The 14,833-nt window shown below is 39.6% G+C and overlaps 1 protein-coding gene across 6 annotated transcripts in view; it reads right to left on the bottom strand.

Annotated features, from left to right (window-relative positions):
* The window catches only part of CLTCL1 (clathrin heavy chain like 1), a 37,029-nt gene that overhangs the window by 13,537 nt on the left and 8,659 nt on the right, over window positions 1-14,833 (bottom strand). For all 6 annotated transcript variants that reach the window (XM_027469926.3, XM_072024257.1, XM_027469924.3 and 3 more), the window contains exons 3-17: window positions 10,478-10,746; window positions 10,068-10,229; window positions 9,165-9,278; window positions 7,605-7,778; window positions 7,018-7,215; window positions 6,421-6,621; window positions 6,145-6,297; window positions 5,376-5,498; window positions 4,820-4,957; window positions 4,419-4,583; window positions 3,787-3,967; window positions 3,253-3,416; window positions 2,381-2,506; window positions 1,920-2,062; window positions 1,072-1,306 (exon numbers count right to left, since the gene is read on the bottom strand). In XM_027469926.3, the coding sequence (XP_027325727.1) occupies window positions 1,072-1,306; window positions 1,920-2,062; window positions 2,381-2,506; window positions 3,253-3,416; window positions 3,787-3,967; window positions 4,419-4,583; window positions 4,820-4,957; window positions 5,376-5,498; window positions 6,145-6,297; window positions 6,421-6,621; window positions 7,018-7,215; window positions 7,605-7,778; window positions 9,165-9,278; window positions 10,068-10,229; window positions 10,478-10,746 (2,546 nt within the window). The remainder of the gene's footprint in view (window positions 1-1,071; window positions 1,307-1,919; window positions 2,063-2,380; window positions 2,507-3,252; window positions 3,417-3,786; window positions 3,968-4,418; window positions 4,584-4,819; window positions 4,958-5,375; window positions 5,499-6,144; window positions 6,298-6,420; window positions 6,622-7,017; window positions 7,216-7,604; window positions 7,779-9,164; window positions 9,279-10,067; window positions 10,230-10,477; window positions 10,747-14,833) is intronic.

A 14,833-nucleotide genomic window follows, 5' to 3' on the forward strand; every position in this document is an offset into this window, starting at 1 on the left:
CACCCATTCAGAACATTAGCTCAAGGAAGAAACTGGTACTGACAGGTTTTTATGATTAATTGGAAAGTTAAAGCCTATCCTAACAAAGTCTCCTATGGAAACAATTCAGAGCCACTTTCATATTCTGAAGCAAGAAACAAGCTGAATATAGCCAGCTACAAAGGAGGTATTGCTTCAAAAATAGTTGCTTCAGGCTGAAAAGTCATCCACGTTTAGTGGCAATTCTAGATTACACCTTCCTTCTAACAACTCCAGTGGGGGTCTTGTCAGGAAACAGCATTTACTTCCTTTTACACAGCGCAAAACAAGCCAGTTCTTACCCCTACACTGCTGACATTCTTTGCACATACTATATATGGCAGAAGTGCAGGTAGGAGAATGTTTTCTTTAACAGCAGTCACAAGCACTGCAATCTGACATTAAGCTTTGGTGTTCAGTATCAGACACTAGAACATATTTGAAAAACACTGTGAACTTCACTTGTCCTTGAAATTCTAAGGGAGGTTCGAGGAATCAACAAGCTTAAGATAGGAAAAGAATGCTATCTGAACAAGTCCTTGCAGTTTGATTGTCAACATTTATTTTCCTCATTTCTAGTTGTGCATCAGAACAGTTCTTCAAGGGTCAACCACAGCAAGGGAAAATCACATCCCCCTTTCTAGTTTCAACCCAAAGTTTCAGGGAGGATTTTCTTCCTCCTACTGAGTTAAACTAGGTGACAACCTCTCCTTTCTGTTGATCAAATGCTCAATGTTCAAAGAAACTCAAGTTAACCGAGGTTTAACATTGGTATATTTGTCAGATGGGCCAAGTAAACCTGATATAATTTTGAGCAGTCTGTGGATGAAAGATATGAATGGCACCTTAAATCTGCAGATCTGCATTACTTTAGTTTTGACATAAAGCATGAGAGCTCCTTGTTATAAAAATTTCTGTCTCCACGTAGAAGAATCCTGTCTACCTCAACTCCTGAGTGAGACTGTAAGACAGGATTCTACAAATGTTATTCAAATAGCAAGCTAAGTTTCTGCTTCAGGCAGCAAGTATGTTTATAAATGTAATTTTGCCAACCTTTATGAGTTCCAGATCACATTGCCCCCTCTCATATGCAACGCAGGCCAGATGAGGGTCCCTCTTTTCACAATATTTGCCAACTACACGGCTGTCATAGTAAGGATTCTCGCGAAGGAACCGCTCTGGATTATTATTACTATCAATGTAGATTTTGGCCAAGGCATTATGAGTCGCAGGTTCTTCACAGCCTTCATGAATCCTTGATTCAAGCCATGGTAACAGCAACTTAAGCCTTTGAAGAAGAAAACATTTTAGGTTTATAAGTTAGACCAAGGTATGCATGACAGATACTATTTAACACCTGGCCTTCCCTTCAAGCAAGTTCTTCTGGTCAAACTCAAAAGGAGATGGAAAACAGCCACCTATTTTTAAATAAGGTCTTAAATGAATGGAGGCCAGGTCTGCAGTTTAACATCAGGGAAGCTGGCAGGTGGCATTAGTTTTGTAATTTTTCTTTTTAACTTCTGTTTTAAGTGGCTCTTCACACTTAAACCCATTTGTACATTTTACAGGTGGCTACAAACTAATCACACAAGCTGCCATGTGCCTACAATGAGACTGTTAAGACAATTTTATCCAGATTTACTCCAAAGGCACATCCCATGGGAAGATGTTCAGGAACCTAGAGTTCATATGCCATATTATCCATCATGTAGTGCTGTCAGGCATCTTATATTGCCCATGTAATTCAGAGACTCGCTAGCAAATCTGAACTGCTTTTCTATAAAGAAACATAAAACAATATTAATGTTGTGTCATTCAATAGAACCGTGTCCAATTAAATTTGGGTGTATACTAGGGTCAGGAAAGCCTGACACTGATGTTTACAGATCAATTTTCATTACCGATTTCTTTTTTCCACTTCAGCCACCAACTCATCTGTTGAGAACTGCCCTCTAACCACCATGATCAAGTTCTTAATTACATCTTCAGAACAATCCACATCAAGAAGCCCTCCAACCACTGCTGGTATACGGCTGGGATTCACCTAGAATAAGCCACAATCATTAAAATCAGTTATTAGCATTATTAATAACCCAACCCCAGTCTTCCACATGAAGAAAGTAATAGTTAACAGTTTAAACTATGTTTTAAGAGCATTGATTTTTAAGTTACTAACACATCTGTATATGACTTCCAGGAAAAATTGCACTTGTAGGTTTGTGATAGAGGAGGGCTCAGTGAAGAGCCTCTGCATGAGAAGTGTGAGCATAGAAGATGTAGCCAAACCTGCTTTAGTCAACTGAAAGATTAAGTTCCTTAGAAGGAAGGAAAGAACAAGAGTTTAAAAGTGCATTCTTCTTACCTTCTGTACATAGATCTCTATATACTTCTGCAGGTTATTGCGATATAAGTAGAGCACCAGGTCATGAACAAAGTCGAATCGATCACAGACAATGATCAGAGGAAGTTGGTCTGTCAGCTTTGCCTCCTGTATTTTGTGCAACAAAAAATGTAAGAAAGTTACCATCCTTTGTCAAAGCATTTTCAAAGCAGTAAAGTCTGACCAAGTTGTCCCAACACTAGAAATCACGATGCATTCAAAAATTTAAGACTGCCAGCAGACAATTGACTTCAAAAGCAAGTTTGCCACTATGAGTGCCACATGGCCAGTCAGGCAATTGAGTTTTAAGTTTAGGCTCTTCAACAAGTGCCGTATTAGGCCCACATCCCTAGCTTCAACATGACTATCAATTCACATATCAATTCAGAAGACCATCACTGGGCCAACATCTTACTGCAAAATTAAATGGCATTAAAATGCCATTTTACCAGTTAAAAAGCATGCAAAGTGTTGTGCATGATAAGTCCTGTTTTAATAAGCTTTGTCTAGCCAATACCCTTGATAAACCTTTGACTGATACTTCAGCATAGTATTTCCTTCTGCCAACCTGGATTCACCTACCATTAGGTGAAAACACAACTTGTACCAAATTCATGAATATCATACCGGCTAGTTTCATAGGAATGGTGAACTTGTTTTTTTCCAAACAGAGCACAGAAGGACCTATTATATTCCTGCAAAAGGACTAGATTCCTATCTGGTTACACAGTAAACTATTCATGGCCATGCCAGATAATACTTGAGTTGCTATTTCCCTCCATTTAGAAGGCTGTAGTTCTGCTGCTAAGCAAAACATACAGAGGATTGCTTGATTTGTTAGACAGAATATTTACCTTCAGAAAGTTCTTCACCCGTTCTGGGTTATAGCAGTTACTTTCACGGCAGATTCTTTCTACTTCCTTTATCTGACCTGTCTTGCAAGCTGCCTGGATGTACTTGAAGTGAACATCTGGATCCTGGCTGAAGTTTACAATGGAACCCAAGAAATAGAACAGTCCTAGAAAGAGTCACATGTTTTTAATATAGTTAAAAGGTGAGTGAAGCAAGTCTACTTATGGGCTTCATCTTTTAACTTTGTTCAGCACTGCTGAGAGTTTTCCTTCAACTGCAGGAAAAGCAGAAGTTTGTTCCCCCCCCCGCTCCAGCTTTCAGGTTTTGTCTCTCTCTGAGACTTACTCAAGAGGGTTAAGAAAGTTTCTAGACAAAGTTACCCCCAAAAGTTATTCACTGTGATGAGCTCAGCACTTGATCAATGCATTCCAAGATTCAGCCATGTGAAGGTATCTTTCCCATAAAAGCTACAATCCTTACTATAAGCTTCAGTTGAGTAGTGCTTCCAAGGAAGCTGCTTCCTTTTAATACTATACCTTCATAGCTTTTAAAAGATTCAAAAAGCTCCACAAGAGACTGGGTGCCAAGCTGTTCATGGTACTTAGAGGCAACCTGCACACAAAGCTGTAGATTTTGCCTAATGTTGGCTGACAGCATAGCACGCAAGCACTCCACCGAGTCTTCAACAGAGAGAGAGCCAAAGAAATTCACAAGCCACTGCAAAGAGAAATTTTACTGAGTAACTTATACAGGATTCATCTGACTTCTCAAAACAGGACAACTAGTCAAAGTTTCTACCCCAGGCAAGTCTTTCATGTGTTAAGACCAAAGACATGAAAAGAAACAGACTCATCATCTTTACAACTGCAACAAAAATGCAGGTTGGAAATAAGATCTGAAATGCCCACCTGAGAAACTGAAGGCAGACAAGCTATCAAAAGTATAGCTAAGGTTTAATCATTAACTATTAACATTAATATTATTAACATTAATAAATCATTAACTGGATAAATGTTCTTGAATCACAGTTACATGTGCTGCTTAGGTACTTGTAAAACATCTTCTAGCTGCTTCTGGGATTTTAGCAGTTACAGAAGTGCTAAGGAGAGGTCACTTCACCCACTGAAGCTCAGGCTTTCAATTTTTTTCCTGTGCTCAATAAACTTACCTCGGGATTCAAGAGATGAGTATGAACAACAGCACGTTTAATATCATAGAGATCGGTGTAGTGTTCCAAAGCTCGCTGGAGCAAGCCTGCCTTTTCACACAGCTGGGCAATATGAGCACGATCATAGTGTGTAAACATTTGGTTTCCAAGGATGGCATCTGCAACCTGGGAGATTACATTTCATTTCATACTCAGACTGTTAGAGAATCACAGCAGCTCAAACTGTAGTTTGTTGAAAAGACATAGCAGTGACTTGTTAGTAGTCTTTGATGTCGGTAAACTGTATACAGATATCAGTACCAGACATTAGACTATTGTAAGAACTTTAGATGTAAAAAATCAGTATAAGCCTACTAATGTCTTTCCTTCACTTTCTGGAGGAACTAGGTTAAGAGTCTTACCTGTGGGGCATGAATTAAATTCATTTCCAGCAGCCGAGTCTGAAGGTGGCCTTCTGCAGGGCGGTTATTTTTCAAAGCATCCAACAGGAAGGATGTGCATTGCTGAATGAGGCTGTTCTCCATGAACACATCCACAATCTGTTGAGATTGTTAGAAAAGAGGGGTCTGTACATAAACGTGCATGTTTATTTGTGTATACTAATGGCCTGGCTAGAAAGGCAGCTCATCACAGCGCTTAACATGCTACATTTCCTTTGTTTACTACCATAGTAACAGAGACAAGTTTCACGCTTTTTTTTTTTCCTCTAGAATGCAAGGAGTGCATTACTTTAATCTGTTATGCTAGATTTTGCCACCCACTATTCAGTTTTCACAAGGTAAGCAAATTCCATCCCTTGTCCTTTTTTGGGACAGTTTCTTTTTTCTAAGCAGCTTCAGTTATTTAATAATGCAAGTTGTTAACTAGAGACCTGAACTGGCCTTACCAGTCCCCAGAATGGTACTATGCTATTACCTCTGTCTAGAAAGAGACCAGTACTCTTGTTGTAGGCATCACCTGGTTAATGTTAGCCAGTGGCTCCTCATCCTGTACCAGCATCTGAGAGAACTGCAGGCCTTGATCAGGGCTGATTCTCATCACACTTCTCAGCAAGAAGATCCAGTCTGGGGTATAGCCAACCTAGAGATTTCAGAAAGAATCATGCATGTCTGGGAGGCTTTAAATCACTTTTAAACCTTCAAAATCTTTAGCATAAGCACTGTGAACTGTTCTGAGGCTTGCCATGCCCATCCCCCACGTTCCAGGAATTCACAGACAAAAGTATTATCCGTATGTTGACACAAAAATTCAGTATTCACCTACTTAGTAAGTAGCTGAACTTACACTAGGGTATGTTTTTTATTGGGTAAGAAAACTTCTAGAAACAGCTTTTTACAAGCATCTTAACGCATTATCAATCAAGGTCCTAAACTTGCAAGTGGACATCAGGTAAATTGTTTTGTAATTCTATACAAAAAAAAACAAACAACAACAACAAAAAAACACCTGCCTTATAGATTTACAAAGAATCTTATCTTTATTTTCTAGAATAAACTTGAACCAATTCACAATTTGATAGTTCATATAATTGAGGAAGTTCTGATTTTAACTTTTGTGGATTGCTTTTTTGAACCTTAGCCATACACCATGAATTCCACTATTTCTCAATCTTCGCTACTTATTAGTTTTGAGTAAGAAAAATTAAACTTATCTCATGGAAGATAATTTGAGAATGTACACATTAAACATAAAATAGAGTCTAACAGTTTGTGACAAGCAGATTTACCTTTTTAGCATACAGCACTATTTTCTGGAATTGACCAGTTTCAGCGAAGCACTGTATCACTTTGTTTGGCACGTTGGCACGAAGATAGACACTGAGCGCAAGGGTAGGGTCAGCTGTCTTCACCAAGTCTCCCAACTCCTCTGAGCACTCCAGCTGAATACAGAAGTGGTATTTTGTCAAGCACAAGAACTCAGAGATGTAGTACCAACAAAAGAATTGTTCACACTCAACTGCTACAAGGCAACAGAATTAAGCTAGTGTAATGATCAAGCCTACCTTGTCTTCCTTCAGCCACTTCTCCAGAAGCTGCTTGCGGCCTTGCTGCAGAACAGGGCGACAGAGCTCTAGAGACTCAAACTTGTTCAGCTGTCCCTGGTCAAGCAATATCCCAAAGTACTGGAGCAGGGGAGAAGCCTGCCCAGGCTGAGCTGGTACACTCTGGAACTTCCTGATTGTATCACTGGTACGTAGAATTCCCTGCAGAGGCACAATATACAGAAGAGAAATGTTTAATTTTTGACGGCTGAATAGTGTTAGACAAAAACCAGATGTTAAGTTCAGCTATGTACTGAGGCATCTATTCTTAACCCTTCAGGGTGGGGAATCTTCAAACCCAAGCCAATAATGTTCTAGCTAGAAGTCAGTGCCCACAGCAAGTCAAGCCCGTGGTTGGAAAAGTATGGCAGATGCTCCTTGATCAGATACAGGAGAATGTATTACACAGAACAAGCAAGTGAACGGCAGAAAACTAAGGCTAGTAGTGCAGCACTTTAGCTCTTGAATGTCAAGTGCTGAAATGTAGGTGACCTAAGCAAGTCAACTAAGCTAAGGCAATCCTGATGGCTTCTAACCTTTGCCTTTGGAGTTACTTACCTTTGGTGCAGATGCAGCTACTTTAGCAGCATCTGCATAGCTTCCTTGAGCAAACAATGTGTTGAACTTTCTGGCAAATAATTCCTCTGCGCCAGCTAGATTACTACGTATAGCCATGCGCAGACCCAGATCAGGATTCTGGAGAACGTTTGTAGCGTAGTTCACTATGTTGTCTTCCTCAACACATACAGAAAGCACCTGGAAAGGACAAAAGGCATAATTGAGAACTACTGTTCCTTTCCACAACTACCACAAAATACAGCAACCAAATGGCTATGCAGACTATCAGTGAAGTGGTATGTTATTAAAAAATAACTATATGTGTGTGTATGTATATATATATATATATATATATATATATATATATATATGTATATGTATATATGTGTGTGTGTGTGTGTATAAAATCAAAACCCACAAACAAGTTTCTCCCTCTCAAGCACCCTGTGCTAGGAGAGGTTAAGACACGATTGAAATCAAGTAGTAACTTGATCCCTTCCATGATGTTTGTTGCATCAAATTACTCATTAGGTTTGTTATGCATCTGAGCTTTAGAAGACTCAAAAACAGATTGATGGATTTGTTACCTGTCCTTTTTTGTTGACACCAATAATGCCTGAGGTAGGTTCATGAGAAGCTGTGACAAAAATAGTGTCAGCACTAATACGGTTCATGTAGATGCAAACTCCAGACTCCAAGTCATACATGTGAATATAACCATACTTCGTGATCAGGTAGATAACGCCATGCTTAATTCCAATCTGCCAAAAGATGAGTTTTCATTAGTTAAGAGTAAGATCACAACAGTTAAGACAGCTGCCTTTAGCCTAGTTACAAGACAGTATTGCAGTGACGTGCCTTTGCACTGATGCTAGGAACAAATATAGCTTCAGGCTTCTTCATTACAGACTCAAAGCAATGAATAGCTTTGCTTGCCATTTGGAGCCAGAGCTCCACTGAACACTGAGGCTGAAGGGAAATTAAGATTCATCTGCAGCAAAGGACTTACTACTCCTCATCCTAATGAGCCAGGATAAGGAATAAAGATTGGACATAACTAGCATTCTAGTCAGATATGTCAGTACAAGTTTCTGTTCAAAAATATTAGCAAGATAATTTCGCTCCTTTCCATCAAGGCCTACCCAAAGCACCAGCAGAACCTAAACCAAGCTCAGCTGCTGAGGACTCCAGTTTAGCTGTCAAGTCACAAAAACAAGGAGACTTTTAAACCAAGATGGTATTTAGAAGTATTTTTCACTTTGGACCAAGTCTTCAAAAGTTTTATTAATGAGATCCATGAGTCCTCCCATGAAGACAGCTTGCTTTGTTTCCTTTAGTTTATTATGGCTTCTCTTGGATTATTTATGGAGCTGGTCTATTAGACTGCTCAGCAGTTGCACGCTCTGAGACAGTTTGTTTTTCAAGTAAAATGTGTAGTCCTGTAGACACCCGAAGTGAAGTTTTGTCTTTCAAAGCAACTAGTCATATTATTTCCCTAAAAAACCTCCTAGTAATGTCCTAAGGTACCTTTTCTGTGCTGCTAGTACAGGAGGTAGGCTAATATAGGAAACTCCACTCGATTTGCCTTATGACATCTACTGTAGATGAAATGCCACTTTCATGCCCAGTTACATCAGGGGCTGTACCACTCATATCTAGAACTCTGATCATTAGTAGACAGTTCAATAGCCTGAAAATGCAGAATTATCTGCTATTAACAAGAATTATCAGTATAGACAAGAACCCATGAGTTACAGTACTTCTTATTTGACTGACTGTCCAATACTTGGTGTCTTGTTACTTTTAGATTGCTGTCAATAAGACAGAAGCTAGTCATACTTGATAGCTGTTCAACAAGAAGGTTGACTGATAATAGAGACATTCTACCAGAAGACACTATTGGTTTTGTGTGTGTGTATTTTGTTTTTAATACAACCTTAAGTTGACATGTCCAGACAAATACTGGAACAGCCTATGTATTTGTGTGTGAGTTTCTGTTTTAATGTGCAGTCTGCTTCCCATAAATCCATTAACAGTCCTTCCAGAGTTAGGAGGAATAACAGTGAAGCCACAATAGAAAACATTATTTATGACAGGCACCAGCTACATGCCAGGCTATAAAGTTGGTTTTTGTTTTGGTCAATTACCTGCATTGCCACAGGAAAGTCTGTCTGTGCCTCAGGTGGGAAAAACACATCAACAGCTTTCTTAACAAATGGCTGATTCCCAGTAGCTGGCTGACCCACTTCAATTATGTGAAGCTAGGAAGTAAAGGAGTACATGTCACAAGACTGCCTGCAAGACCAACCACATTAAAGAAGTTCCTCTATTCAGATAAGCTACTGAAGTCGTCTGCTACAGCTGGCTGCTAAATATCTGCCCAATCCTGAAGCAATATAATCTGGGCAGCTGTGTTCCAGACACTTATCCGAAGGACAAGTTCCCTAGAACTTGATAATACAAAACAAAACAAAAAATCATAAAAAGCTAAAGGACATGTTTTCTATGAAAGCAGACGGTGTATTTCTATTTCAAGAAGCTTTGAGTGAGACTTCTTGTCAATTTATCAACAATTTGTGCAGTAAAAGACTAGAAAGCATAAGAATTTGTAATGCTCTTTACAGACCACTCAGAAATTGTAATACATTCAGCTGCTGCTCAGACCCACTACCAGCTAGATGCAAACAACCTACCTACAGCACTAAGGCTTATCAAATCTCTTCTGTACTGGATTCTAGACATAAGTGGCTGCTTGATGACTTCCCTTCATACACAAAGCATAACTTGGGCATAAATTGATGCTCTAATACCTTGGGCTCAGTTCTTACTGCATCTATGCTTGTTCTTATGCTTAAGTTTCATGAAAGCAACTCACACTTTCAGCAGTTTCTATCCCATTAAAATAAAATATTTTCATACTGACCAAATATGCTGTATACAAGGTCCACAAGCTGTTCTTCAGACAGCATACAGTGAACTGTGAGATCACTTAAATTCTACTGGTACTGAGTTCTGCTATACCAAAACAAGCAAATTGTTGCAAACTTTACCTTGCCCCCTGCAGGACTCCTCACAGCAAAACAAAAGAGGGTGGAAGGTTTGGCATTTCCCTCTATTTTGAATTCTGCAAAAGCTGCTGCATGGCCCTCAATAGGTTGGGAGACTTTTCTATCAACTGAGTACAGCTGCATTGCACCAACCACACGATTTTGCTGGGGGAGAAAAAAGGTCAGCTTTTAGAGGTAGGATTTCAAATGCAATACCACTAGGACAGTTAACTAAAAAGAGACAAGTGTCTCTCTCATCCCCTCTTCCAATGCTTTAATCACATTAAAGGTCAGGTTATTCCTCCACAAAGGGCATTTTTGAAGAAACCAAACTTAAGAAACCACGGCAGCTATTGAGTAAGGCCAAGGCTCTCCTGATCATTTTCATAGTGTGATATTTACAGGTAACTTACCTGTGCTGAAATTCCTATCAGCAACAGCCATTTTTGGTGTTCATCAGTTCTGTAATTGATGATTTGGCAGCCCGCAAGACTAGCATGCCTGTCAAACATCTTTTGGGGTTGAGATTCTCCCTCCATGCTCCAGTGGTAGACTGCTGTCTCTGTTACCAAGGCAACTGTATTCACAGATATCCATTTCCAGAAGATCACCTCCTCCGCCATGGTGTGGGCTTTCATTTTACTTTTCATCTCAATGTTAAAGATCTGTAGTGTTTTCCCAGCTAGTATGACAAAACCCAAGAAACATCATAGATCAATTACTACGACAGCCATCCTGTAGTCTGCCTACCTACAAGCATCCTTCAGCCCACTATTTCAGTGATGTTACAGACAGGGTCAGTGTCCTGTCACACCAGAGTGTCCTTTGATACTTGACTAGTACCAAACAAAATCTCCTCCCAACCCACAACCTCCTCCAGCCCTGATGCAAAAAAACTTGTTATGGACACTTACACGGCATTCCAACCAATGACTGACAGGCATAGATATTTTCACTTACTATAAAGTGTAGTTAAAAAAACAACAACAACAAAACAATATAAGACAGAGCTTGAGTAAACTAGTTTATGTAGCAGCACTAGTGTATCAACTTATAGCTGTCTAGCTGATGTCATTCAGTATAATTAATAGAAAGAGAGGCTCCAGTTTGTGCCAATTCAGTAGCTGCTGTAGATCACCTGAACTGAATCCAACAGCAAGAGACTTGCAACAGCTCTTGAAATAGCTAGCCAAGGACCATAGCTTCCACTCTGTCCTTCTGTTGGAGCAGAACAGGCTCTGCACTTAACTTGGAAATGGATGGGCTATGTAAAACAGTAGTACAACAACTGCCTATTGAAGAGGTCAGTAAAAAGGTCAGAAAGTTTACAGAAAGGCTTGGAGCTTTAGTTCCAGTTAAGAGTGCTGCTTCATGATTTGGGTGACTATATTGCAGGTTTAAGCTTGACTTTAGCATCTGTTTGAACCACCAGAAAGCAAGTAGGGGTAGACTATTAAAAATAATGTAATTGAACCAATGAGCTGACTAGTCAAAGAATAAGGGATTCCATCCCCTTCAGGAAGTCAGTAATATTTTGCTTGACTGCAACTAAGACTATTCATATTCAGCTCTAGGAATATTGTTTTCTGTTCACAAGACACCCACTCAGACTGCTAGAGTATTGGCTTGTAATGCCTTTATTTCTATCCACATTTCTGAAGTGTTTTCCCTGCTAGTAACACTTCTGATTGTCACACTGGTCGATGTTGCTTCTACTGGGAAGTCTTGATACATGAAGGCTGCTGGCCACTGTGGAATCATTTCCAAGAGACAATAAACCCAAGTTAACATGCAACTCAGGCTGCTCTGTAAGGCTTTAGCATAACAAACTAATACAATCAATTTACTGTATAACAGTGCCAAGAGACAAAGCAAGACACTTCAGAATTCCCACATGCAGCATTTATGTTCCCTGTATTAACAGCGTAAATATCTGTTATCCTGATCAGCTAGTTCCTTGGACAGCTTGCTAGTTTTCCTGAGACTGAAAGAAGCCTGTTTCTGATCATCTTGCCACCTCTGCAGTTGCAGTTACTGTATTACACAAATGCAACAAACCCAGGCCTAACATCAGCTGTAAACTGGTAGTTGGAAATAATGTATTTACTATGTTGGACATTTTGTCCAGCAGTAGACTGGTGTTATCGAAGGACTGATGTGGGAATAGTGCCTGGTGTCCAGAAGGCAGACAAGTAGTTCTGGGAGGGCTCTAGTTCACCACCTAAACAGGAACACCAGTGTGCGCACACAGAAACTGCTCTTAATCTTCCTAAAAACAAAGCAAGATGCCCCTAGTTTTAAGAACATAGAAAGAACCAAAAAACTAACAAAATGAGCTAAAAGCTCATGCTTGTCTATTGTCTAGAATAAACTGAACTGCTGTGTTACAGCTGGAAATGGCTTAAGAAGCTTCATCAACTGGCTAGCTCTTGATGGTGGGTGGGGACCACAAGCTCCAAAGCTATATTATTTAAGTATGACTACATGAGTTTAAGGTTCAGAGCTCTAAACTGCAATTAAACTACAATAATTCAGTTACCTGGATTAAGAGAGAGTGGAACATACTATGAAGTCACAAACAGCAAGGTTGAGTGAGTTTGAATCTTACGTGTACTTGAGTGCTTTCTTAGGCCAAGATCTGAGACAAAAAGCCAGACTCTTATATAGGTTTTCCTGGCCAAGATACAAGACTCATCAGTATATTTAAGACTATTCTCTGCAAGTGTAGTTAGGCAAGCACGTTTTATTGGTTTTTTTTTTTTTTGTTTTTTTTTTTTGATTTGTTTTTATAAAACCAGCACAAGAGTTTACATTTCAGTTCACTGGAGCATGAAGTTTCTCCATTCCACAAGGAATGGAAGCATCCCTTGAGTGCTGCATTCTCCGCTGACACCAACTGGGGAGTACTCTCGGTACAGAGCAAAGCAAGAGAATCACGGACACAAGGACAATGCATAAAGCTCGGTACACCAGGAGAATGCCACATGCAATCCAGAAATGAAATTGTGCACTCTTTGACTTTAACTCAAGAACCATTTCATTTCTTCTTTGGGAGTGGGATTGTATATTTATTGCTCAATAATCCACAGATTATGAGCAACTCCCAATCACGGCACACTCAGTCACAATACGCAACAGTTTTAACTACTAATACCTCAGTCAATCAGCAGGGAAAGTCTGGTGCAACAGACTGACTTAAAACCGTATCTTCAGTGCAGTTTACTGTAGTTACACTGGTTATCTTGGGTAGCAACAGCGTGTGGGTTAGGTAGCTCTATTTATTCTCTTCTCTCCCAAAACCTTTGGCCATTACACTATTGATACAAGAAAAGCTCTAAGTTTGGAATACCTGACTACACAACTTTGCATGTCAATGTGAAATCATACACTTAGCCTTGTCTGTTCAGAGGACAAGCTTATTCACTCTGCATGGACAGAACAATACTCCTTTAGAGCAAGTCTAACACTGGCAAGAATAAAAATATATTCTTAGAAACTGATGATAATCTGTTTAGTAAGTGTTAGGTAAATTTTAAAAACAGATGCTACTGTTTCCTTTTAAGAGTTAGATGAAGTTCTCCTAGTATAGGAAAGGCACTTTCCTTGCCAATAAGGTTTGTTAAAAAGGGGTCCAAGATTAAGGACAGTGAATGCTAACAGATCTGCAATAGATCTTTTCATTGTTACCTTTAACCACACGCCAGGTAAGGCAGTCCTTTGCAGGAGGTATTAGCACCCCAGGTGCACCACGATTACAGCTGAAGTCAAATGTTAACACATTAGTTTTCACCTCATGTCAGTGTAAGTCAGATATTGTAGACAGCAAGTTATATGCTTTGTACCAGTTCTGAGGACAGTTATTTCTTGGACCCCTAAGCAACGTTGTCACACATTTTCACACCGAATACCACACTTAGGCAGAAATGAATAGCACACAGGACATGCTAGCAGAGGTCTCTCATAAAAGTATTGCAACTTGGTTTTGTCTATCAACTGTACTTCCATCATATATATACACACACACGAACTAAGAACACACTTCTCCACTGGGTACAGTCAATAGTCAAAGCAGCCAAATGGTTAGCAACAAGCCAATGGAGAACGCTTTCACTGTAATACCAGTTGAGGATTAAGATCCCCTCTACATGGCTATGAAGTGAACTGTCAAATGGCTACCTCAAAGTTCAGTACTTTTTATGAGATTAGACCATTCTGTACTACTGAACATGAAATGTCATGACAAAGTTCACTCACCATCTGTTTAGATAAGATGCAGAAAGAAAAGTACATAGTCAGAAACAAACAGTTATTGAGCGTAAATACTAGAAGTTACCCATTTAAGAAAAGAGATATACTAAAAATGATTTCTTTCAGCTCAGTGTTATTTAAAGCCAGCTCAGTGTTATTTAAAGCCAAGATCAATGCCACAGGTACTGATAAACAGATGTCTTCTATCTGCAGGTTCTCAGTTATCAAACTTAACATGATTGTACGTTCATGCTTTTGTATGTTCAGACTCACATAGTTACTGGCCAGCCTTATAACAATTTGTTGGCATCTAGTAAGCTCTACAGAACTACAAGAAAGGGTCGGCAGAGAGAAAGAGTGGCTTTACTCTCCTCCCATTATGTCTATAAGTGTCCATTATGCTTAGAACATCTGCTTTAAGGGAAAGTATACCATACGTTCACCTGGTCCTCAGTGAAAATAGTAGGCTGCAGTGCCAAGCCCAAGCATCTCACACCTACTTGGAGGCAAATCATCCAAAG

This window comes from Anas platyrhynchos, chromosome 16 (assembly GCF_047663525.1).
Source record: "Anas platyrhynchos isolate ZD024472 breed Pekin duck chromosome 16, IASCAAS_PekinDuck_T2T, whole genome shotgun sequence".
Taxonomy (NCBI): domain Eukaryota; kingdom Metazoa; phylum Chordata; class Aves; order Anseriformes; family Anatidae; genus Anas; species Anas platyrhynchos.